The sequence below is a fragment of the Podarcis vaucheri genome, assembly GCF_965113315.1.
Source record: "Podarcis vaucheri genome assembly, chromosome: 4".
In the NCBI taxonomy this organism is placed as follows: domain Eukaryota; kingdom Metazoa; phylum Chordata; class Lepidosauria; order Squamata; family Lacertidae; genus Podarcis; species Podarcis vaucheri.
Genome location: NC_138762.1, coordinates 63,673,577 through 63,698,505, shown reverse-complemented (window position 1 = coordinate 63,698,505; position 24,929 = coordinate 63,673,577). Strand labels below are relative to the sequence as shown.

At 38.4% G+C, this 24,929-nt stretch overlaps 1 protein-coding gene across 12 annotated transcripts in view; it reads right to left on the bottom strand.

Moving 5' to 3' along the window:
- The window catches only part of DMD (dystrophin), a 1,048,023-nt gene that overhangs the window by 160,495 nt on the left and 862,599 nt on the right, over nt 1-24,929 (bottom strand). For all 12 annotated transcript variants that reach the window (XM_082219922.1, XM_082219929.1, XM_082219924.1 and 9 more), the window contains one exon: nt 10,097-10,243. In XM_082219922.1, coding sequence (XP_082076048.1) covers nt 10,097-10,243 — 147 coding nt within the window. The remainder of the gene's footprint in view (nt 1-10,096; nt 10,244-24,929) is intronic.

The window sequence follows — 24,929 nt, the reverse complement described above, 5'->3', positions numbered from 1 at the left end:
CTTCCATGACACCTCTTCCACACATAGGAGGACATTTTTGGATTTCAACGTACTGCAGCTGTCAAAGTACAAGAAGTAGAAAACTCTCTCTCTCTTTCAATAGCTTAGTTGGCTTCTTTTATTTATTTCAAGAATTTCTTAACAAACTCATCTGTCTATTAAAGCTTTTTTATTTTATGTGCAATAGAACAGAAATCATAATATAGTATGATGAACTAATACTAACTCTTATGTGCATCTCTAGAAAGAGACAATGTAAAATGCACATGCAGTGCTAAGCCAAGCCATGGCTTAAAATGGCAGAAGCTTCATTCACTGCCTCACCCGGTCTTGCTGCACAGTTAGAGCTAAGTCAAAGTTTGGCTTACCACCAGTGCTATTTGTCAAGAAAAAGAGGTGCTGGAACTCACCACAAATACCTCCCTCGTTCTCTTAGAATGGCAATAGTGCACACCTGAGAGGTGCCAGAACTGAGTTCCGGCAAGTTCAGGCTGGAAAAAAAAAGCTCTGCTTAGCATTATGAATGAACCATGGCTCATGGTTGTTTTGCTCCAAACAAACCATGCAGTGTAACCAAAGTTTGCTATTGGCTTACCACTCAATCCACAAGTGGTGTGTCTCAATGAGACATACAGTGAGCTCTAGGTTTCAATCTAACACTAAACAAAACCACAGCTTAGCTCTGAATAGTGCCGCCGCCACCGGACTGGGGAGGAGTGAAGCAGCCAATCCTCTAGTTTTTGCTGCAAGGACCCACATGCTCTCTTGTTCATGCTTAGCCATGTTTTGGCTTAGCATTGCACACAAACTGGATCAATGCCATGATAAAGGTAAAGCCACTGAAATAAATGGGACTGTTGATATACCCCATTGAGACGATCATTTTCAATATGGAAAATATATATGTGAATACAAACATAAATTATTAAATTCATATGAATATAAATTATTCTTACAAAGGCATTTGCATTGAGTTTTTCAACTGTCTAGAGAAAACTGTCTCCTGGAGAATAAGGCTGTTGAAATGTTTACTTTTGCTTTTTAGAAGTAGAAGGGGGATCCTAGATATTTCTTTTGATTCACATATTAAGCTGCAAAAAGTTTAATGTGGAGGTTGTTGGGGCTGCCAACAAATCTACTCCTAGGGAACAAATTCACCTCAGGACCAGTTTCTCCTTCAGTTTTACATTCAGTATTAGTTCAGCAGCATTGACTATGCATTGCGGGGCCACTAAGTTAGAGGAATGAGGTATATCTTGAGAGTTATAATCAGTCATTTGTGTCTGCAGTACTGTTAAAAATAGAATCAATAACTTTAGCGTTGTGAAGAGCACCTTCACATTTTAGTTATGATGCCAAGGGGTTGATTTTAATATAGCCATCATTTCTTGGTTTTAGGTATTTTCTAAATGGAATCTAAAAATTGTTTGAACATTCATCCCTTGTGGGATTGTTTTTCTCAGACTTAACTGCTGCATATGCAGTAGCAGTCCTGTTTCCAGTTTTTTATGTTATAAAGTGTTCAGGAATCTTAATGGATTTCTTTCTAAATGTGGAACATCTTCTAAGCAGGTATTCATTCTTCAGCATTACTTGACTAACTGGTCATATTTGCCATCAAATAATGCAAGGGAAGAAAAGTTCAGTTATTAATACTAAGGCCTGTTAATTGATGCAAGAGTACCATGATATAATAACCTTAGAAATCAGTAACAGTGGCAGCTTTGCTTTGGGGTTAACATACTTTGCACATGGTATACCTGTGGAATCTTTTATGTGTTGCCATAACAATTTGTTTCTGAATGTCTTGAGTGGTAAAATAACTTTTCTATTGGCGTAGTATGCAAAACAATACAAATGTTTGCCTGGCTGCAAAAGACAGAAATACTCTTCCATCTATTTAGTCTCACTAAATTATTATTAAGTTTGCATCTTTGTACAGTTTTGATGGAACTATCCATAGCCAGCATGTGCAAAAGCTGCAGAGGCTCCTCAGACTGTCTCTCTGCTAAGAGAGAGAGAAAGAGAGGAAAACACACATGAAAAACTCAACTGAGACATCCTCTGAAGTTGCCACTGCTGCTTGGCTGAATTGCTAATTATGAGAAGAAAGGATAGTCATCTTCTACCTCCTACTTTTCAACCAAGGAATTATGATAGCTTCAGGGAGTAGTTACTGTTCTTATGACAAAAGTAGCATGGCAATTATGTAAATACTTTTGTTTCTCTTAGAGTGATTACTTGAAACAAGAAATGCTTCCCCGACTGCAATTTATACAAAGTATATCATCTTCAGAAGGCATCTCAATAGTTTATTCTAACCAGGCAAGCATCTTTTCGTCTTGCGAGGCACCACTGTATGTACAACAGGGTTAGTCAATGTGTCCCGATGAATGTTTTGAAGTCCAACTCTCATCATCCTGATCCAGCATGGTTAATGGTCAGGGATGATGGGAAATGGACTCCACAACTTCTGAAGGGCACAATATTGGATATTCTGATGTACAAGATGTCAAACATGCAGTTTTTATTGTAAGAAGGAATACTAAATTAGTGAGAAATTTCTAGCCGAAATGGCTTCAAATACCCATTTATGCAATGGATATTTGATATGCAGTGAACATCTTAGACCTGGAAAGAGAAAAACAAATCATTAGGAAACTGAATAGAATATTTTTGGCATAATGGGCCTGATTAAGTTAAGGATGCTGCAAATTAATACATTATACTCTACAATACTATACTTTAGTAGAAAGCACAGAAAGAGACTAGCAGCACAAAACCATACCGATCTACTCAGAAGTAAGTTCAGTGAGACTTACTACCAGGTAAGAGGGTACAGGATTGCAGGCTTAAAAATGTTTCACAGATCTGAACCCTGCTGCTCAAAACTAAAGGACAGGGCAATGCTAAAGTGGTTGGGCTGTTGTATCTTTAAAAAAACATGTAATGGAGGGAATCCTGCAAGATGCATCTTGGAATCCTATCATTTTTTACATCCTTTCCTAACAATGTGTGCTTTCAGAAAATCTCACAAATCAAAATTCATATTTTCAAGAAAAATATGATTCAGCTGACAAAGATAGCAAGGACATAAAAATAGCAGTTTATTATTATTACACTTTACTGGAAAAAAATCCCTTCCTTCAAACAGCAAGGGTGATAAATTGTAAGCACTATCCCAATGCATTTTCAATTAAATGACTAAATTAATGTAGAGACATTTAATTAAAGTTGCACTAGTTTTTCCAAATGCCGTTAATTAAGCTGCTATCTAAAATTAAATCTCTTCAAAACCCCTTTTATATTTCTGCAGCTCATCTGATATAGATATAATTAAAATTCTGGAAGTTCACCTAGATGCATCTGAATATATTTCTCAAAAGGAGGGGAGGGGCGGGACCCTGCAGTAATTTGGGAGGCAGTTCTTTTAATGGGATTTATATAATCCTTAGAGGAAATACACAGCACAAAAATAGTTTTATAAATAAATCTGGGCCTCCATGGCTGCACAGACTTTCATTCAGTATTTTGATTTTCCACTGGTTAAACATCAAACTATCTCAGAAAACAGGGAATCCATTGGGATAGACACCAGGCTGGTTTTAAACACATACAGAGTTTAACTTCTTTCAGTAAGTGAAAGTAGGTCTACATTGGGATAGCCAATGTGATGTCCCTCCAGATGTTGTTGGACTACAAGTCCCATCATTCCTGATATCTGGCTATGCTAGCTGGGGTTAATGAGAGTTTGTATTTATAAACTAAATTAACTTGCTGCTGTATTGTGATTTGAACTGTATGTTTCAAAGCTTAGATTTAATGAAGTGTGCATTGGGTATTAACGTTAGCTGCATTGAGAATGCTAGTCTTGAAAGATGGCTCAGAAATATTTAAAACAAACAAACAAACAAACAAACAAACAAAACAAAATTATTCAGCTGAAATGGACTAAGTGGACAACTAATCCAAACCTATTGCTACAAGGCAAGACTGAATTTTACAATAGTTTGATACTTTATGTAAAGCTTCATAAATGTAACGGTCCATTTTTGTCATGCTTATGTTATGGTACCTTGTTGTTCATTGAAACATATAACTATGGTTGAAGAACCATTCTTTCTATCTGAAAGGGTTGAAAATGTGGGTGTAAGCTTGTATTTATCTAGCTTGATTCTACACCATGTCAATAATGACTGAAGAAGAAATGAACACTGGCCTGGGGGAAAAAGGGAGAGTAGAGTTTGTAAATATAGTATACTACAGGATATCGCTCTGATAAGTCTTTGTGGACCACTTCATCAGATACATATCACATGCTAAAAAATGCCAGAGAAAGGCTTTATGATTCAGCCTATGAAAGCTTGCAGCACAACACATTTTATAGTCCTTAAGGAGACACAAGACACCTAGTTTTGATGCAGCATATCAAGATGGAACTGAAATATGGTAATATCAACACTATTATTGTATGTGTCACAAGGCTCAAATAAAATTTTGTTTATCTGCAGAGAGGAGAATCCATTCTTCTTCTTCTTCTTCTTCTTCTTCTTCTTCTTCTTCTTCTTCTTTACCAAAAAGGCCCCCATAGCAGCTTGTATACAATCAAAACAAGAAAGTCCCTACCCAGGAACAGGAAATTCAAAACCAAAACTTGGGCACCAATTTCTAAACAGTTGTGCCTTTGATGACTGAACTCTGCTTCCATTTTCTTATCTTACAATGCAGGCTGGCAGAAAGGGGAGAGGAGTCAATATCAGAAACAACAGTTTTACACTAATCAAGTGCTTGGCAGTGGTGGGATAGTGATGGCTTAAAGTATGGTCTGCTGCATGGCTGTGGTGGCGCAGGCTGTGCTACACATGCCATTGAGCAGCAGGTGTGGAGCAGAGAGGAGGATTCATTGTTTGTTAACCATAGAAGTTTCCAATAAGGATAAGAACCAATGATGCCATCTGTCATGGCTAGCAATTTGGCCAGATATAGTACAAAGGTGCCTAGGTTTATGTGCCCAGGTTCCTTCCTCCTCACCTGCTGTTAACTGACAGAACCATAATAGTACAATGAGACTCTGTCCCATTCCTTACCCCTGGATTTAACACATATTGACAGATTAATGTGTTGTGGAGATTGTAGTAGTATTGGCAGCAGCAGCAGCAGCAGGAGGAGGAGGGGAAGACATTTTATTCTACATGATCAGGCTCTTTTTGCCTGGCAATGTGGTCTGCTCTTGCCCCAGAAACCTTGTCATACATTGTTACCATTGTGGAAAAAGTTGGAACTGGGAAACTAATGACAACCCAGTGACTTGTTCTTTCCCCCTTTCTTTCAAAGCTTATATGAACTTACTAAGGCACTGGCTGTGTTCTCATTTAATTTGACCCTAAGGGAATGGCAGTGTGAAGTAAGCTGTAATTCACATAACTTCCACCACTTAAAGCCTATCTCTGATGGGTGCAGTACTCTGCTGCGGTCTTCCCCTGAGAAACTCAAGGCAGGGGAGGGGAGGAGTGCAGTACTGACTTTCTCTTAATCAAAAAGAATAATACTGGAAGGAGATAGGGACCCACTGCTAAAACAATAAAGAAAGCAACAACAACAAGAAAAGAAGAAGTTAATTTGAATAAGAACAACCCACCCACTTCTCTGTGATTATGAAAAAGAACAATAAGGTTGCTTTTAAAAAAGCGTTTCTTCTTTAGATCACAGCTCTATGTACCACATGGAAAACTGCTTTTGAAATTCAGAGGAAATTCAAAAGCACCTTATGATACACTGCACGAGGGAGCTGCTTTTCAGAGAATAAAAGGTTCTGCTTGGTAAGCACAAGCTCTTATGTGTACCCAAAGGATCTCTTATTGATCGCAGTCCCTGCTGGCAACAACTTTTTCTCTTGAGATCCATCAGCTCCTACTATACATGCCAGCAACAGAATCAAACAAAACCAGGGAACTGGTGGCTGTTTCAGGTGATCGTTTATCAAATGGTACCACATTTTCCTAGCACTTTCCCTCTCAGATCATATCCAATTCTATTTCACGTGTACATATTCACAGTTGGTGTTTGGATACTGTTTCTGGTTGTATATCTTTCCACCACACTTGCCCTCCTCTCCTGCCACACCGCCACACCCTTTGAGAACCACTGATCTACCATGTCAGGGTCTGATCATAGGAACTTGCCCCTCGCTAAGTGAGCTGAATAGCTAAGCGGACATTTGGACATGGGTTTCCCTGGCACCAGTCCAACATTGTATGCCTTAAACACTGTACCACACCACTGGTTGAAGATCTTACCCAGTGATTCTGAGTTTTACACTCATTATAACTACTGTAGCCTAAAATGAAATAGTTTGGAGATGCTTCTGACAGCCAGTGTGGTGAGTGGTTAGAATGCTGGAGAAGGGGGACCAGGGTTCAAATCCCCACTCAGCAACAAAAACTCACTGAGTGACCTTGTGCCCATCAATGCCTCTTGGCCTTGCCTAACTCACAGGGATAAAGAGAAAGAGAATGGTGTATGTCACCCTGAGCTCCTTAGAGGAAAGGTGGAATATAAATGTGATAAATAAATGCAAACAAATAAGACCTTATAATACTACCATTACATACAGAAGTCACATATTCTGTCCTAGCCAATGAAATAGGTAGTGGTATGTGCTTGGTTGCAGTGCATGGGTAGTGCTTACATGAGTTACACAGATTTGCAAGTGTGCCCATGCCTTCCATAAGGAGGGTGACTGCATGGCCTTCTGAGAATTTGGGAGTAAAAGTAGGTATTGGGTTCTATCCAAAGGCTCCCTTCTTCCAACGGAAGAAGGACTGTATTTCCATTGGAGAAAAGACTATTTCTGTTGGAGGAAGTTAACTCTCAGCTCCAATGTAAATGTTCACCTTAGGGCACACAAAAGCTGGCAAAACATTTCATCTCAAAAGTTATGCTCCTAAAGGTTTCTCATTTAACTCTAATAGAAAACAATAAATGTCTTAAGTATTTCACCTTTTTTTTAAACTTAGTTTCACAAAGTAACTGAATAAAAAAGACCCTCAGAAATTCAGCCCTTACATTTTATTTTTAATGAAAAAAATACTATTATTGCAGTGCCACAAACCTTGGCAGAAAATAGAATACTGTTAATTATGAATAAATTAACTAAATTAGTAACGTGAGGCGGATTTGCAATTAAATCAGTGTTAACTGAGAATGAAACACAGCTACACACAGCTTAAGAATCAGGGAGCAACACAGATGTTTATAGAATGCCATGCTATAGTAGGTTTCAACTGTAGCTCTTCAATAGTTTTAAATATATTTAAAATCATATTTCCTATTTAGGGTATAATATAAAGAGAGGTGCTGTTTAAATTTCACAAACAGAGAATTCAAATAGACAAAGTATCTGCCACTACTCAAATCATGATTGTCAACTTCCCTCTTTTTTTTGCGAGGAATCCTATTCGGAATAAGGGAATTTCCCTTAAAAAAAGGGAAACGTTGACAGCTATGACTCAAATATCAGAAAGTAGCTGGAAACAGATTACTCCTCCATGCTTCACACTTTGCTAAAAAGCCAGCATGCATATTTCCGCATGGAAGATGCTCCTTAGAGCCAAATATTAAGCTCACAGAAGTGGACATGGTGCTAACTGTAGAAGTCAAACTACATAATCAATTAATTCATTGATAGTCCATTCAGGAACCATGAAAACTGTGGCCATGGCAACAGCTCTGATTCTCAAGGAAAACACAAGAGCAATTTCGTAACTACTGGAACTAAAAGAGGATTTCAAGTTCTAAGAAAGATCAGAATCACCCTCTGCTGGGAAGATGAAACTTGCTTTTACTAATGTAGATGTTTTGCTTCATGGTTTACAAGACCTTTTAGCTTTTTATGCTTTTAAAAATTACAATCACTATCAACAGGAAGCAGATTCAGGACCAAAGTTTTAAAATATAATGGGAGACCATTCAGGCAACATACAACTAATAAGTTTAATAAATAAGAATAAGAAAAAACACTGAAATTATCTCACTTTCTTGATCCAAAACACAGAGATGTTACTACTCAAGATAGTTTAAACTAACTAGCAAATCATGTTAAACACAAGAGAAAAATAATCTGAGTAAACATTAATTTTATACCTCTGCCACAATAACATGTATTTCAAACTGGGAAATAGAAATGTATTTGACAGAGAAGTAGCCTCTTTTATACAAGTTATTAATGCAAGGTGTAATGCTTCAAAATATCCCCTGACCTATTTTCCTCTATTAGTTATCTGCAAGCAAATGGATATACAATTTCCTGTAATCCAGTCAGCAAACCTACTCAAAATAGCCTCCAGGCTCCTGACCCCTTATTGCTGGAATCCTGAGCACAGACACACACACACGCACACACACACACACACACACACACACAGCAGCAGCAGCTGCCCTTGACAGCCCACATAAATACATATTCCCAACTGCACTAAGATACAGGGGCGTGGCCACATGGCTCTTGTTTAGAAATACTGAATAATCTATTTTGCACCCTTTGAACGTTTGTGTCTCCACAGACATCTCATGTCTACAGTTGCAGGTATCAGTCAGCTTATCTGAGCACATTGGCATCCATAAACCAACCCCAGCACACAGATTGTAGATTGTAAAAAATGTGCCCTTTTAACCACATATTGCAGTATCCAGTGTAGGCATCCATACAAGGAATAGCCACCCCACATACATAAAGCTCAGCTGCACAAGCAAACTAACTGTCAGGTGTATGACTTTCAGGCAATCCAAGTCTATATACAGTACTCCATATTTGATATCTACTGATTGTGTAACACAGAAATCTTATTTTGAGGCTGGGGAGGAGCAAAGTGGCAGATCCATTGCTACGTCTGAATCCCTGATGGCTCATGCTAATTTTATGCCAGGTCAACCCATGTTTGGGCCACTGAGGAGTGGCCTCCTTGGGGAATCTGTGAAGCTAGTGATCCAGTGGATTCAAAGCTGCCTGTGCTGCACTCTCACCGCAACATCTCATTTCGGGCTTTCTGATTGCTATTGCTGGCAGGAAAACTTGCCAGCATTAGCTCTCCAGCCATCTGGGTGCAGCCTGGGCATCTGCAGGAGTAGAGCACCAAAACCAGGAGCGCTCCTTTCCACCAAGAGAAATGCAACTATGCACAATCCTAAACCCCTCATCCATCAACACTGGAATGTGTATGTAGGACTGTGCTGCAACAGTATCATGTATTCATATACAATCAACTTAATATGTAGAATCTGCACATGATGTTAAAGGAATATATATAGTCTTTAAGCTCAGTCTATGTCTAATTCGCACTACAGCCTTTACCCATTTTTTTAAAAAATCTGCTTCTATTTTATATGGAAAACTTAATTATCCTTTAAAAGGAAAACCACCTTTTTGATAAACTTAATAGCTTGATCAAACTCTGCCAATGACCACAATGAATATAACGCTCTGTAATTTTGGATTTGATTCTACTGATGTAATCTCATTGCATGCAAGGTGGAAGGCACCATTAAACTGCTTGTAGAAAAGGGTACTGTTTAAAATTAATGTTCCCAGGAATTGTTTGAAAGAGAACAGAGAAGGGATTGAAGCAATGAAAGTAAATGCAAAGCTCAGTCTTCCACATGCGATAAAATATATTCAAAGGAAGGAAGTGGGGAATTAAAGCATTTTGAGAAGGATGGAAAGCATACAGAAATTACCCCTTATCTAAAGCAATGGCCCGGAGTAAACTGAGGATGTGCAGTAGCCACAAGCTTCTCTTCACCAAACAGATGTTGCTAATTATACAACCAGCACTACTTGCATGTAGCAGCTTGTTGGTGAATGGGTGCTAGGAACTGAGATTCTGCACATGGTTTCTGATCCAGTTAATGATACACATGTTGAAGCCTATGGTATATTTTATGTATTTTATTCAGTTCCAAGCAACTATTCATGCTGGGCATGAAGAACACGAGTGAAATACAATGCATTGCTAGAAACATTCGAGAATACTTATTGTAAAACCATTTTCTTACCTAAGACAGTCATTTTTAGGGTTAGGGTTATGTTATACAATATTACCTGCAGGAGTTTCCATCTTCCATTCAAGTCTTCGAGGCGGTTGAGGGTATATGGGGAAAGCTGTATTTCAGAAGAGGTAAACTGATGAGCTAGGTCATTAACATTGTTCACGTTCTCTTTAAGAGGTGCAATTTCTGCTCGGTAAACCTGAGTAAAAAACAAACAAACCCAGAATGTTAGTAATGGCATTTTAGACTGAATGACCTCTTATAACAATTTACAGCAGAACATAGGGTCTTATTTGGGGTTCCCAGTACCACTTCATAGAAACCTTGTTGCCTTGGTCTCATACTGGGAGCCTGATATAAACTCTTAAAATAGCAGTAAGTTATTGGTGTTGCTGCATAAATACTTCAGCATCACATGGTGCATTGGAGGGCAATTCCAGATCTTTTCCAAGGTAGAAAAATTATGGTAAGGGTATTAGAAAGAGAGAAAATTGAGGCTACCTACAGCTTAGTGGTATCATCATAAGAGCTATGGAAGTGGCCACATTTGCTTGGTCCCAGCACACATTATAAAGGAGATGCTTGGACGTAGCAGGTGGAGACAAATTTGGAAAAGAACCAGACAGCTCTGGAGGACACTGCAATCAGCCACATAAATTAAATGTCTATAGAAATGTCTGTGTCCTTTTAAAACTGGCTACAGAGATTCATGGCAATACATACTGAGATAATACCAGGCTTGGCTTATGGACTTAAGAAGATATTGAATAATTTGATTTTCTATATTAATTTTCTTTCATCACAACATTTACAGATTTCATTTTCTACTTTTATTTGCAGAGGTGAAATGGGTTTTGCACTGGACTAAGCTCTGTGTTCCTCCCTACTTTAGATATCTATAACAGTAAGACTCAGGTCTTCTTTTGTTGACCAAATAGGAAAGAGAAATGGAGCGGAATAAGTATAGTTGCATGATACAGATGATAGCTTTTATTTCTGGTATGTTAAACATTGATTAACACAAAACATAAAGCAAGGTTCTGTCAAACTGCCAAGAAGCCAAAGCTATCCTGGATTTTGAAAGAGTTCAGAAAACACATTCCCTGCTGCTAAACAGTGAGAAATTCTAGCATCAATGTTACCAAAGTTTAATGTGGGAGGTAGCTTTGTAACAATTTTTTTGTTTCCAAATATACAAGTAGATTCTAATCAGAGGAAAATACACACTACTACTCCCATTCCTTGTCCCCCCTCCCCTGCCATTCCCAGGGTCAACCCTCAGCTAAAGCCACCTCTCTTTTCTCTGATCCTCTCCATTCAAAACTCCAAACTGCACAAACACTGCTTCCACATTTTTTACTGGGAAGGAATTATTTAAGGAAGATGCACCATACACAACCGATGTAAGCCAAGTGTATTTTGTACTTGTACCTTAGAACAAAATGTCAAGTGTGAAGTCACCCTAAGATCCATTTAAAATTAGATGATGCAACATTCCTTTGAGTTACAGGCCAACATATATATCACATTATGGAAGCTACAATTCACTCATCCTCATCTCCTTATCATCCTCATAATCAATGAATCTATGCCCTGCCTTTTTAAAAATTTGTGCTCTTTCCCATGATCCAATTGCACATGGACCATCACATGATAACTGAAAAATATGAATGTAGTGCTAATGTCTCCTTCCAGGACACACCTTAATAAATAACCAAAATATTTTTAATTGTCTTATTTTCTTAATAATGAATATTTCTTACGGAATAAGTAGATCAGTTTTAAAACTTTGAGAAAGCAGTGCTTTTGCAGTACAGACATCTTTACAACAAAGACTGAAAATGCAATCTGAATAAAAATCTGTCAGGAACAGTATACCTGTACCCGGCTATATATATCACGATAGGGGGAAGGGACCAGGTAACATTTGACAAATTTGCCGGGAAAATCTGAAGCCTCTGAAGCCTCCCATGTTAATACCTTCTGGAGGATAGGTCAAATGATATTACACTGACCATGGCAAAGTTTATTTCGGAGGTTGCAAGAAACAAAGACCATCATGCTCTAGACATAACAAAATGAATACCTCAGTCTCTTTTGCCTGTTGTTTGGTTGTCTTAACTGTATCGTGTTTTGAAACTGTTTTGTGGGTCTATGGACCACTATACACACACACACACACACACACACACACACACACACACACCCATTTCAACAAGTGCAGTGATAACTGTAGAACAATGCATCAAAATTGTCCCATTATGGTCCTTATATTGCACCTTAGTTGATTTTTTGATTAACCAAGTATGGGGATATGCTAAAGTAGTTCCTATGACATAAATATTAAGACCTATGTACACCAAAGTCAGCAGACACTTACAAATGTACAGGAAATATTTTTTATTTTTTCTTGTTGCATGAGCCCATCTTCCCAAATTTGAAAATAAATGTCCGAGTCCCTGGGAATACTGAAAAATAACTAGTAAATAAGCTTATTTCAATGAGAATGGCTCATTATGTGCTCTCCCAGCATCAGGGACTTCCCCTTATGAAATCAGTGACTCCAATTGCAGCAAATAAAAGTAGATGCTCAATTCACTTTCTCAGTTTCTTAGCCCTTCTTTCCCCTAGCCACATGTGCATCAAGATGATAACAAGTCAAATGCAGCATTCAGATAATCAATCCAAATTATTCAGTTGAGTCCTATTGTAACATTTTCCCACCTGCAATAATAAAATTGCAGCGCTATCCCCATACATGGCATTTTGAAAATATACTTTGGATAGATCCAGTGCTGCATACTCACTTCCTTCCAATAAATTTCTTTTCATATGCAGAACAGTAAGAATAAAATCATGTCTTCAGTGTACACAGTTAAACATTGTATTGTTTTTTATTTTCTGAAGTTGTTTCTTTTAATGTACTTTGAAATGAAATTATTCTACTTCATTTTATGCTCTTACCAAAACACTATCAATTGTCCTGCACAATGGGAATGCTTATAACTGATTAAAAGGTGTAGAATTGTTAAGTCTATCCAACATTAATGATCTCCAAGAAATGACTTTTGGAAAAGAATGGAAGGTAGCCTTGCATTCCAAATATATTTTCCCACCATACTTTTGCCATAGTAGAGAGAAGTAATGTCAGAGATCCCAAGAAAATGTTAATTTTACAGCTAATTACAAAGTCCTATACTGATTGTTATTAAAGTTAGAAAATCTTTTAAGCATTTCCTATTTTGAAAACATGAGTGTATGTTCTCCAATTATCACAATATATGCTAAAAGCAATTTCAGTGTTCTAAATGCTGATCTGTATATAGCCAAAATGGCTCCATCCACACACAAGATAGATAGATTAATAGATAGTTCAGCAGGTTTAGGATTTGCATAAACACACACACACACACACACACACACACACGGCAACTTCTCCAAAGTGTGAGGCCTTCGGAAAGGCTTTTTCAGTGGTGGCTCCATGTCTGTGGAATTTCCTTCCCATTTAGATGCATCTTGCTTCTATAACAGGAAGCAAGTCAAGGCACACCTCTTTTGCGGAACTTTTGGAGAAGGGATGTGATGAAGAATTGTTAGTTGATTTTTTTACAGCCAGATTTTTATGAAATTAAAGAACAATTTAATGCTGCCTTTTTATTTATTGTACAGTGATCTAAAAGCATGAGGGACATTTTCCTTGCCCTCTGATTAGATCAGAAGCTTCAGTTGAAATCCCTGCCTTCTTGAGTGACTAGGCCAAGAAATGAATTGCACACAGCCAACTCTGTGAATGTGCTCTTTCATCAATGGGACATGAATGGCTGTTTGACCTTTTAAAGTAAAAATGCCCTTTTTGCATCTCAATAGGTTTCTTATGTTTTCCCACTGAAACTTCAGAATGACTTCACTGAGCTTTGTCAAAGGCACCTAGATAGCTGTCTTAATTTGCTATTTTTCTGCTATTTAATGCAGTTATGGTGTAATTACACAACATGCACTCATAACATGCACCATAGTGTTACATAGACGCATCAATGATTGAGTGTTTGCATGAACAGTTTATGAGTGATATAATGTGTGATATAAAGTACTGTGATATAATGTGTCAGGCAGTATTTCAGATATCATGGACCCAAGTTGTTAGTTGTATTCCAAATTAATATAATAATATGGGCAGCCAATGCAAGCACAGAGATGTGCTATTGGTGGTCTGTTGCATTTTGCACCAGCTGCAGCTTTCACAGCAGACCCAAAGATAGCCCTATCAAGAGGACACCTATGCAGACACCCTCATGTATTAAGATTACTGTACAATAAAAAAGGCAGAATCGCATTCCCCCAGTTCAGCTCTTGATACATGTCATCTAAGGAAATGCCATCACTTTCTGCACCACCTTACCCAAGAAAGGTCATTCATAACTGGATAGTAGTTGTTGTAAACCACAGTCCAGGAAGGGCTTCTTCAGAGGTGAATGCACTGCTGCCTGTTTAAGACAGTAGGCACAAGTCCACTGCATAGGGATGCATTAACATTCTGGACCGTGCTGGTCAGTTGCCGCTGCCACCCCCACTGGCTTTTCACTTGCCAATATGGACAGAGGTTAAGACAGCAAGAAGTGAATCACATTACAGTCAAACCTCGGTTGTCGAATGTAATCTGTTCCGGAAGACCGTCTGACTTCCGAAATGTTCGACAACTGAAAACTGAAAGCGGACGCCTCAATACAATAAGAACAAAAACAACAACAACAACAACAACAAATCGTGTGCATGCACACAATACCTCATACCAATAACAAACTTAGTCTCTAAGGTGCTACTGGAAGGAATTTTTTTATTTTGTTTCGACTACGGCAGACCAACACGGCTACCTACCTGTAACTCAATACAATAGGGAAACTCAAAACAGAAGCCACGTCAGATGTCCGACTTCCAAAAACCATTCAGAAACTGGAGCAGTTACTTCCGGGTTTTTGGCATCTGGGAGCCGAAATGTACGACAACGGAGGCATTTGGGAAACCAAGGTTTGACTGTACTGCAAGGGTCCTGTCCACATCATCAGGCTACATAAACTGCAATCAATTCCACAAAGTATGGGAATGTGGTGCATTGGACACCTCAGCTTGGTGGTGATGGGAACCCTGTTTTACATCAGAAGGATTTCTGTCCAAAATTTAGGTCAAGAACGACTTCCAGGTTAGTGCCTCCGGCAATGGCGGATTTCCTCTGATTGGAAGAAATCCGCTCCATGGAAATCAGGGTCCGGCCGCCACGGCAACGAGGAGACCCACTAAAAACCACAGGCGGGAGAAGCCTGTGGACGTGGGATTTGCCTGGCACCTTTTGCGCCTCCCCTACTCGCGGGGAAACCCGGTTTCGGGGATCCAGAGCGATGTGGGGTGAGCGGCGCGGTGCTTCGAATCGACTGCTTCTTTCACGGAGAGAAGCCGCATTGCTGTTGCCGGAGAGCGCTGACTTTTTTCCTGTGGACAATTGGACTTTAAACAACTACCCGTGAGTAGAATGGAAAATTGGATCTTTAAACATCTTAATTTGGCACCGAAACGGGAAGGTTTCAAACAGGAAGTCCGCCTTCCTCTTTTGTAAATAGATTGAAGCAAAGACGCTACAAGTTAAAGTCTTGGAAAGCCTTTTCTAAAGGATTAAATTTCCATCGGTTAAAACTACTAAACCCCCCTTGGAAGCAGGAGAAGAAGGGGGAAATTTTAGATCGCCTAAGCCTGCAGGAGAGAGAGCGAAGAAAGATAAATTACCACCGTTTTGAACTTGGGAACGGGCTGCCAGTAAGATCGACGTTTTGGGAAAGTTTATTGACTGTGAATAAAATGTATGTTGACAGACAGTTAAATAAGAGAAATATATTGTTTCCATTGTCTCCTTTTGCACTTAAAAAGGAGCAAAAGTAGCTGAAAATTGAAACAAATTTTGTTGCTGGATCTGCGCTTAAAAGGACGGATACAAATAGAAATTGTTTCCTCTAGAGGGAGCTTTTGAAACTGTTGCAGGAGTAGAGCTGGGGAATTTTCCAGCTGCAGAGATTAAAAACCGTGAGAATCAGAGATTGACCTTGGGCAAGAATGTTGACAGAAGAAGCCTTAGTGATTGCATTTTGCAAGATAAGTGCTTTATTGGAACAGCTTCATGAGAAGACGGATGTGATGACTACTAAAATTGATAATTTGGGACAAAAAATGACTGATTTGGGACAAAAAGTGAATACTTATACAGAAACTACTCAGGAATCGATTCAGGAATCCACTTTGACATGGCAAGTTGTGGAGAAGACGAGGGAGAAAGCTGTTGTTGAACCTCAAGTAATACAAGTGGAGAGAGCCCCAGCCGTACAGAGGCAATTTGATGAATATAAGCTGTTGCCTTCTACGATTGAATTTAGAGAAAGCCAGATTTGGAGGGATGGAGTCCCGCTTGGATTGGAGAAGGAAAGTTGGATAGATCCCCTTCTGCAGGGATGTTCTGGCTTTTGGGATCTGGATTTGGGTCAGGGGGAGATTGGAGTTGTGGGGGCCTTTAGCCTCGGAGGGATTTTGAAACACACTCTGAAATATCTTTTGGACTTTAGTTTTGACTATGGAGAATGGGCTGACCTGTCGAAAAGGAATAAAGACATTGTTAGGTTGGAGTTTCCCCGAGATCTACTCCTCAGCACCAAAGGAAGGAAACTAAGAACAAGATCAGCAGAAGATAAAGTTAAGTGCATGTATAAACATGAAGAAGATCTGCAGAAGGGACATGGAAAAGAGTTAAGAGCCTCGGACAGAAGATCACCAGGTTGATGGACCATATGGAATTGATAGAAAGGACTGACAGAATCCGAGACCAGGGAGAAGAGACGGTGAAAGAAGATTGGAAAAAAGTTTAAAATTTATTTAGAGAAATATTGTAAAATTAATGAGTGTTAGAAAAATGTTGGAATGAAATTACATGGCTTTAGTAGAAACGTTATAAGGAGTTAAGTACAAATAAGTTTTAGGGTTTTAATGGTAAGATAAGGTTAAAATAAATTAAGACAATTAAATGACAGAAAACAGTGAAAGATGGAAAGATGGAAAGGATTTGCTGAAATAATTAATAACTAGAATACAAAAAAGGGAGGTGTGAGGAGGTCGATGAAACAAGTTAATGAAAGACAAAGATATGGAAATATTGGATGGTTTCTTAATTGTTTTTGCTTTTGTTTTTGTTTTGATGTATTGTGTTTTTTGTTTTTGTTTTTTTAATGTATTGTAATGTATTGATTTGTATTGTTTACTTTTCCTCTTTTTTTACTTCTTTCTGTAATCTTTAAACTTTTAATAAATATTATTTTTAAAAAAACAAAATTTAGGTCAAGAACAATGCTGCTAATAGATCCTAAGAATACTCACTTGCTCCCTTGAAACAAATGAAGTATACTTCTAAGTCAAGTGGCTTAGTATTTGGGGAATACTCCATTCTATCCATTAAAAGCATTTTGATCCTGCCTTTCTATCTCAAATGGCAACCTTGAGGTGGCTAACAATCATTAAATCAAGCAAGCAAATACCTTCACTTAAGTTAAAACAACAACACTGAAAAAGAAATGTCTTGACTTAATATTTACTGGCAAGAACAGAAATGTCAACTGAACTTCCCATGTTGGAAATTCCAAAGACTGTGCAATGCCACCAACAAACTTGATCCCACATACTGATCCCATCCTTAGAGTAATAGCTGTTCTTTTACTTAAAAATAAAATATGCATAGCTAAACACATCTTCTTATTTCATTTGTGAGAGCAAACAAAACCTTTTTTCTCATTAAATGTGAATCAATTATTTCTTCATTTTTTTTTAGTCTTTCAAAACATGACTTGTTGTGAAACTTGATGCAGTTGCCAATATTTATGCATTCATTATTTCAAAAGGGAGTTTATATTTGCATGATTTTGTGGCTCCTGGGAAGAAGGCACTGCTGAAACAAAAATGAAGTTTTTCATCTTATTTACCATTAGAAACTCAAAATGGTTAAGGATGGATAATTTCTTGTGATATCAAGAATACCTAAGCCTTTAGAACTTGCAGCTCATTTTAAGTTTTAAAGGGTGTATAATATTCTATCAAAATGTTACTATCCGTCTATGGCATACAAGAACTACTAATATGCAGCAGTATAGAATTTAAAAAATGCTTTCCCTCTATATGTTTATTATACATAAAATTATATAGCCTCATTTCTCAGCAAACAGTTGAGCCAAATGTCATGATTATAGGTTTAACTGCATTTCTATTTGTTTACTGACACATTACAGAAACATAGAACATGGAGATGGCATACAACACTATTACCCTTTTCACTTGGGAGGACAACCAATTAAATAATTTTAAATCTTTTAACAGATTAGCTGATAATTATTATTTCTCATTTTATGTATACAAATCAACACATTTAAATAAACATTCAGTCATATCTTTGATTATCCACATAGGACCTGTTGACTGTCAGCAGACAGCAAGGGAAGGATGGGCTGAGTTAGATCCAGCTGCTCAATGCCACTGCCTCACCTCAGAGATGCTGTGAAGCACCCTGGGACCCCCGGGTACAGGGCGTTATATAAATTCAATCAATCAATCAATCAATCAATCAATCAATAAGCTGCCTTGTATGATATGAGGAGAGAAGAGGGGCAAAAGCCTGAATAATCTTGGTTCTCTACCACTGAGCTATGATTTGAGTGGATGTTTTATTTTGGAAATCTTTTCTAAGCCTCTTGAATAGCCTCATAGGGTTATAAAGCAGGATACTAGTATTATAAATAAATACACAAATACTTGGAACAGCAAGATTTATCATGTATTATTTTCTTGTATGACAACTGAATGACAAACCCAGAGGTGTTAGTTGATTTAATAGGAAAACACGGGGGAAACCCCACATCACGTTTATCTGGTTGAATCACTGTAAATCTTGGAAATTCAACAGGAAACAAGAGGACACATGTGCATTCCCCAACTTAAAGCCAATATTCAAACACATACATTTCAATATACTAACTTGCACAAGCTGTAAAGGTGAACAAGGAATACTTCTTACAACTTGGCTGAGATGAGCTAAAGATCACAAAGGCTGTGAAGTGTGTCAGAGTTGAAAATATGAAACTACTGACATATGACAGCAAGCCTTAGAAGATTTTTATGAAAAATTGATCAGTGAAGCGCAATCAGGGAGATCATTAAGAAATGCCTGCACTCAACATCCTCCCACAAACACAGCTTGCTTTGTATACAAGAAATTGAAATAAAGATAAAACAATAATCACTGCACTAATTGTTTATATATCTCTGCACTGTGCATTTTAAAGATGGGTGTGTTTTATTGTTCATAACATGGTTACTCCTCTGGAATTTGCTGCTAGAGGTTTTAATGTTATTTTACTTTACTTAGAGTGGTTTTATTATGTGCCTGGACAATTTTTATAACACCCTTAGGGGGAGTGAGGGCTGCTACTACAGAGGCTCTTGTGAGCAATTCATGGAGGCTAGACATTAAGAGGAAGTATGTGTGCATGTAAGCACGCCAGAATTTTAGCAGCTGTTTCCCTTTCTCAGTCCCTCCACCAGCCACAGGAAGATGCTTCTGAGTTGAAGGATGGTCTGTCATAAAGTATTTACAATCCACAATCAAACACCAAAGGAAGACTGATAACCAGAATTATGGAATTGCTTTCTATCAACTGTGTCTTCCTAGGTGTACTTGCATCACAATCCAAATATATATTTTATCTTTAGACATGGCTTTGGTAAATTGCCAATCCTAATAAGCAGAAACACTAGTGTCAACCTGTGTATTTAGCAGCCCAGTAAACTGATCATTATTAGCTACATTCACATTTATTACATATTTATATATAATGCTTTCAAACACATGTTTAACTTTTAAAAGGGTGGAATAGAATAGTAAACTGTTTTAAACCCAGTTGGATTGAAAATTTAAGTTGTGAACTCTGCAGAGTTGCATGTATCAACTTTGATAAGAAATAGTTCCAAGCCTTAGCAACTGCATGGCAACCAGTACAGAACAGTTTCAGTTGTGTTTGTGTGTGAATTGATTTTGCTTGCAGAAGGGCTAAGAAGCAGATTTGGTGTAGCAGACAAACAATGTTGACAATCTGGACTTTGCTACTTTACTCTGCTACAAACTTTGGGCCTAGGGAAATGGAGGATATTCATCCTTCACAGTGCTATTTTTCTAGGAAAAGAGGTGCCAGAACTCACAATGAATGCTTTCCTAGTTCTCTTATAGTCATACCTCATGTTACGTTTGCTTCAGGTTGAGCATTTTCAGGTTGCATCCCGTGGTGACCCGGAAGTACCGGAAAGGGTTACTTCTGGGTTTCGCCGCTCGCGCAGACGCGCAAAATGACGTCACGGATGCGCATTGCTTTCTGCTCATGTTGCGAACGGGCCTCCGGAACAGATCCCGTTCACAACCAGAGGTACCACTGTAATGGCAATGGTGACCACCTAAGAAGTACCAGAACTGAGTAACAGCCTTGTTTCTCTAAAATGTTAACAAAATCCTTATGAGATCAAATCCCTCAGCTGACGAGATAGTGAGCTACTGAAGATTCCACAGGTTTCCCAAGATAGGAAAACTTTCCCAGATCCTATTGCAATATCCAGTAAAAGGAAGTGGTTCTGTTCCACTAGAAATAGGTACCTGACCAACAGTTCAAATAATTTAAAGTTCGCTATGGCACACCAGGAGATGGAAATGGCAACAAACCAGAACAGCCTAATTATCCGAATTGGGAAAGTGCCTGACAAATACAGAAAGACTACACTGGTCTCTCAGGAGTGTAGTATGTATCGACCGAGCAAGTTAATTAGGCACATGATGAAATGGCAGGAGATAAATGAGGGAGAAAAGACTTTGTGATGGATTGACGTATGAAGGATGTGGCAGCCAATTAGGTTTTATGCCAGAATGATCAACAATGGATGCAGTGGCTGCTACTGAACTGCTCAAGACAAAAAACATAGAAAAGAATTGGATTTTGTATTATACTTTTATGGGAGGCCTCCAACAGAACCATTTAAGAAGCTTATGAATGACATTTCTAAGCTCTCTGTGATGGCAGGTTAATATTAGGAATCAGCTTAATGGCTATTCCAAAATGTAGGGGACAATTTCCACCTGTTACATTATGTTGTGTCACAGACATGTATAAGAGCCTAGAAGGAGTCCAAGATGATAAAGAGCTAGAAAACAAGTGTGTGGTGAATGCTGTGACAAATATGGAATACATGCTGTGTTTTGGGTCAGAGGGAGAAAAATCACCTATTGGGTTGAAATACAGTGTTCAGTCATAGTATCTGTAAGATCAGAGATTACAGGAGACAAAGAATCACGAGGTTCCCCTCACCTTGCTGGAACAGTATAAGGCAGCTCCCAATGTTTCAGAGGACAGGGCCTTAAGCAACCCAAGAATGCCAGTGTATTCTCATTTGCCCACATTTTGCAACTGTCAGATCAGGACAATAAATAGATTCTAACTTTCAAAAGATTAGAATCCATCTCATGGCCAAAAAGATTCTAAACATAAACCTCTACATGATAATCTACCCAGCAATTTAGACAACAGGTCTTCCTAAGCACTGTAATAAAAACCGATTCTTAATTCTTTTGTTTAAAAAAATGCCTTGCTTTAGTACTTATACCACTATACAGTATTAAATTTCAAAAAATGCATGCTGAACTAAATCTGCTACCACTAACTAGAAAGTCACAACTGTTTGCACATGGGCTGAATTTCAAGCCTAGAAGTGCCTGCGTTGGAAGCCTTGCTTTCATCAATGAAACTATGGTTCTCTGAGGTATTCCTAATACGGTGTGGCTGAAATTCTGTATGCACATATACACAACAAACACACCCTCATATATTTGTCCATAAACATATATACTAAACTTTATTTTTAGAAATTCAGGTAGTGAGGAATCCATCAAAGTCATCGACATGTTTTTTTGGAACTAATAAGCCAGGCATAGGCAAACTCGGCCCTCCAGATGTTTTGGGACTACAACCCCCATCATCCCTAGCTAACAGGACCAGTGGTCAGGGATGATGGGAGTTGTAGTCCCAAAACATCTGGAGGGCCAAGTTTGCCTAGGCCTGTGCTAATCAGAAAAAAAGCGATAGGAAAAGAAAGAGAGATATCTATGAATCTATGAGTTGAGCATTCCAGACAGCTCTATGTTCATTATACTCCTTCCTTCATATACTTCCAAACTAAACTAATTACTGTGTTAGCTTGATACATTGATTTTATTTCACTCCCTGACTTGCTTATGTGCAGTAGTTACTTCACAGTTATGGTATCTGCATACCTGATATGTGTACATAAGAATGACAGGGCTGAAATTATTGATAAAAGTGTTCCCTTTAAAGATGTATTGGGAGGCCACCAGTTTTTTTGGGGGGGAAACAATTTAATTACTTTGGGGGGGGGGTTTGATTATATTACTCGCTTTTCTAGATAAACTTTTATTTCCTTTATATCCTTATAATAATAATAAGCCTTGGTGGTCAGTCAGTCAGGATATGTAGGCAATGTAGCACATTTCAGTAATATATTCATCTTTAATAAAATAAAATGCTGACACTTCCACAATTCTCTAGTTAAAGGCCCTAAAACAAATAAATAAATAAATAAATAAATAAATAAATGCTTGCTCATATTTTCCTTCTTCCTTCCCCTCAGTCCTTTTCAGTTCTTGACACAGCCAGGCTGTGTCATTTTCAACTGCCCCTCTCAGCCTGACCTTCTCTCTCTCTCACTCCTCCTCTCCCCTTAATTCTCTCTCAGAGCTCCATACAACTCCATACAGAACATGTGCATGGGGACACCCTTGTTTTACTTATTTATGAATCACTTCCCATAAAAAACATCCCAAAGTGATTTAACAATAACCAATAAAAATAAAAACACATATAACATAATTTCACTTGCAAAAACAGATACACACTAGGAGAAAAAAGTCCACTTAAAAAGCTTGTTGGCAATTGAAGGTCTTCCATACGCAGCCAAAAGATAATGCAGATACAGTGGTGCCCCGCAAGACGAATGCCTCGCAAGACGGAAAACTCGCTAGACGAAAGATTTTTCCGTTTTGGAGGTGCTTCGCAAAACGAATTTCCTATGGGCTTGCTTCGCAAGACGACAATGTCTTGCGAGTTCCTGCTGGGTTTTTTTCCTTTCCCCCCTTTTGCTAAGCCGCTAAGTCGCTTATCAGCTGATCTGATCAGCAGATAAGCCGCTAAAAGCCGCTAATAGCGCTAATCTGCTAATCCTTCAATGGGCTTGCTTCGCAAGATGAAAAAACCGCTAGACGAAGAGAATCACAGAACGGATTCATTTCGTCTTGCGAGGCACCACTGTAGTGTCTCTCTGTTATGTCTGATTATGACTACAAAAATGCCTTCTTAATAAAAGCCATGAACACATTACACTACTATTCAGCAAAACAACAATAACAACAAACTCATACTAGACAGCCCCCTTGATCTAACTCAGCAAACCAATTCTACAAAGACATAGCACAGATGTAGAAATCTTCCTGGAAAAAACAATCCAGGAAGTAAAATGCACAGCACTTGTCAACATGCCAGAGTTTCTTGCCAAACATTAAACTTTTCAGAAAATTAGCCCTTTCTTTGTTTTAGCAGAAAAGTGAAAATAACCATACCGGAATTACAAAAAGTGCTGAAGAAAATTATGATAGTCATGTTTAAAATGACAACAACAAATGTGTGAATTGCCTTTAACATGAGTCTCCAAGTAATTTGAAAACATACCATTAAAATAGCTAAAATAGTTTTTAAAACAGTAGAAAACAACAACTAAAGATACAGTTAAAAACAATTCAAAATGAACACCTAAGGCAGAGATAGGCTGGAAAAGCTTGTTGAAAGAAAATTGTCTTGAACTGTTTCCACAAAGTGCAGATAGTGGATGTCTGTCATATCTTAACAGAGCTGCTGTTCCACAAAAGAGGAGCAGCTCCCTAGCATTTGGATTAACATTTAACTGGTGACTACTCAAATAAAACTTGGGTTCCAATCTCACATCTATTATGGATTAGTTACGTTTCACTGTTAACCACTCTCAGTTCCTGATCTGTAAAATGGACCACTTCATAGAGCTGGTTGCATTGTTTAGACTGCAGTCACTTGCAATTGTACCTAGCTGTATGAAAAATATAGCAGTTGTTTTAAATTTGGGCAGAGCAATTCAATAACCCCCTTACGCTGGATGGAGGTATTTGGATTATTATTATTTCTGGATGTTTTTAATGTTTGATGTTTTATTATTGTTTTATCTGAGTGGGAAGCTGCCCAGAATGGCTAGGACAACCCAGCCAGATGGGTGGGATATTTTCTTCTCCTTCTTCTGGCACAGGAGTCAGTGTGAGTGTTGTTGACAGGATGTTCCAAAATGGGGTGTTCTCAAGGCAGAAGTGGGCAGGGGCTGAGCTGGCCCAGGATCCATCTTATTGCTGTTGCACAACAGCATAGAGCTCAACTTCTGTGCCAGCATGGGGCCTGCATGGTGACTGGCCTGTTTCAAGTCATCAGCCTGCCCCCTGCACTTTCTGCTGCAACCGCTATGACCAGCAGGACTACAAGGCCTGATGGCGGGGAGAGTTTAGGATTGGACCCTAAAACTCACCTAGACACTCTTACAGAGTAGATAATGGGCCCATATATAGCAGAAAGACAGAGAGAGAGAGAGAACATTTTTAGGTTCTAACGTTTCCCCCCTACTTTCATGAGTTAACCAGTAAGCTTTTTAAAACCTTTTTTGCTCCAGTGCTGAACTTTTGGAAC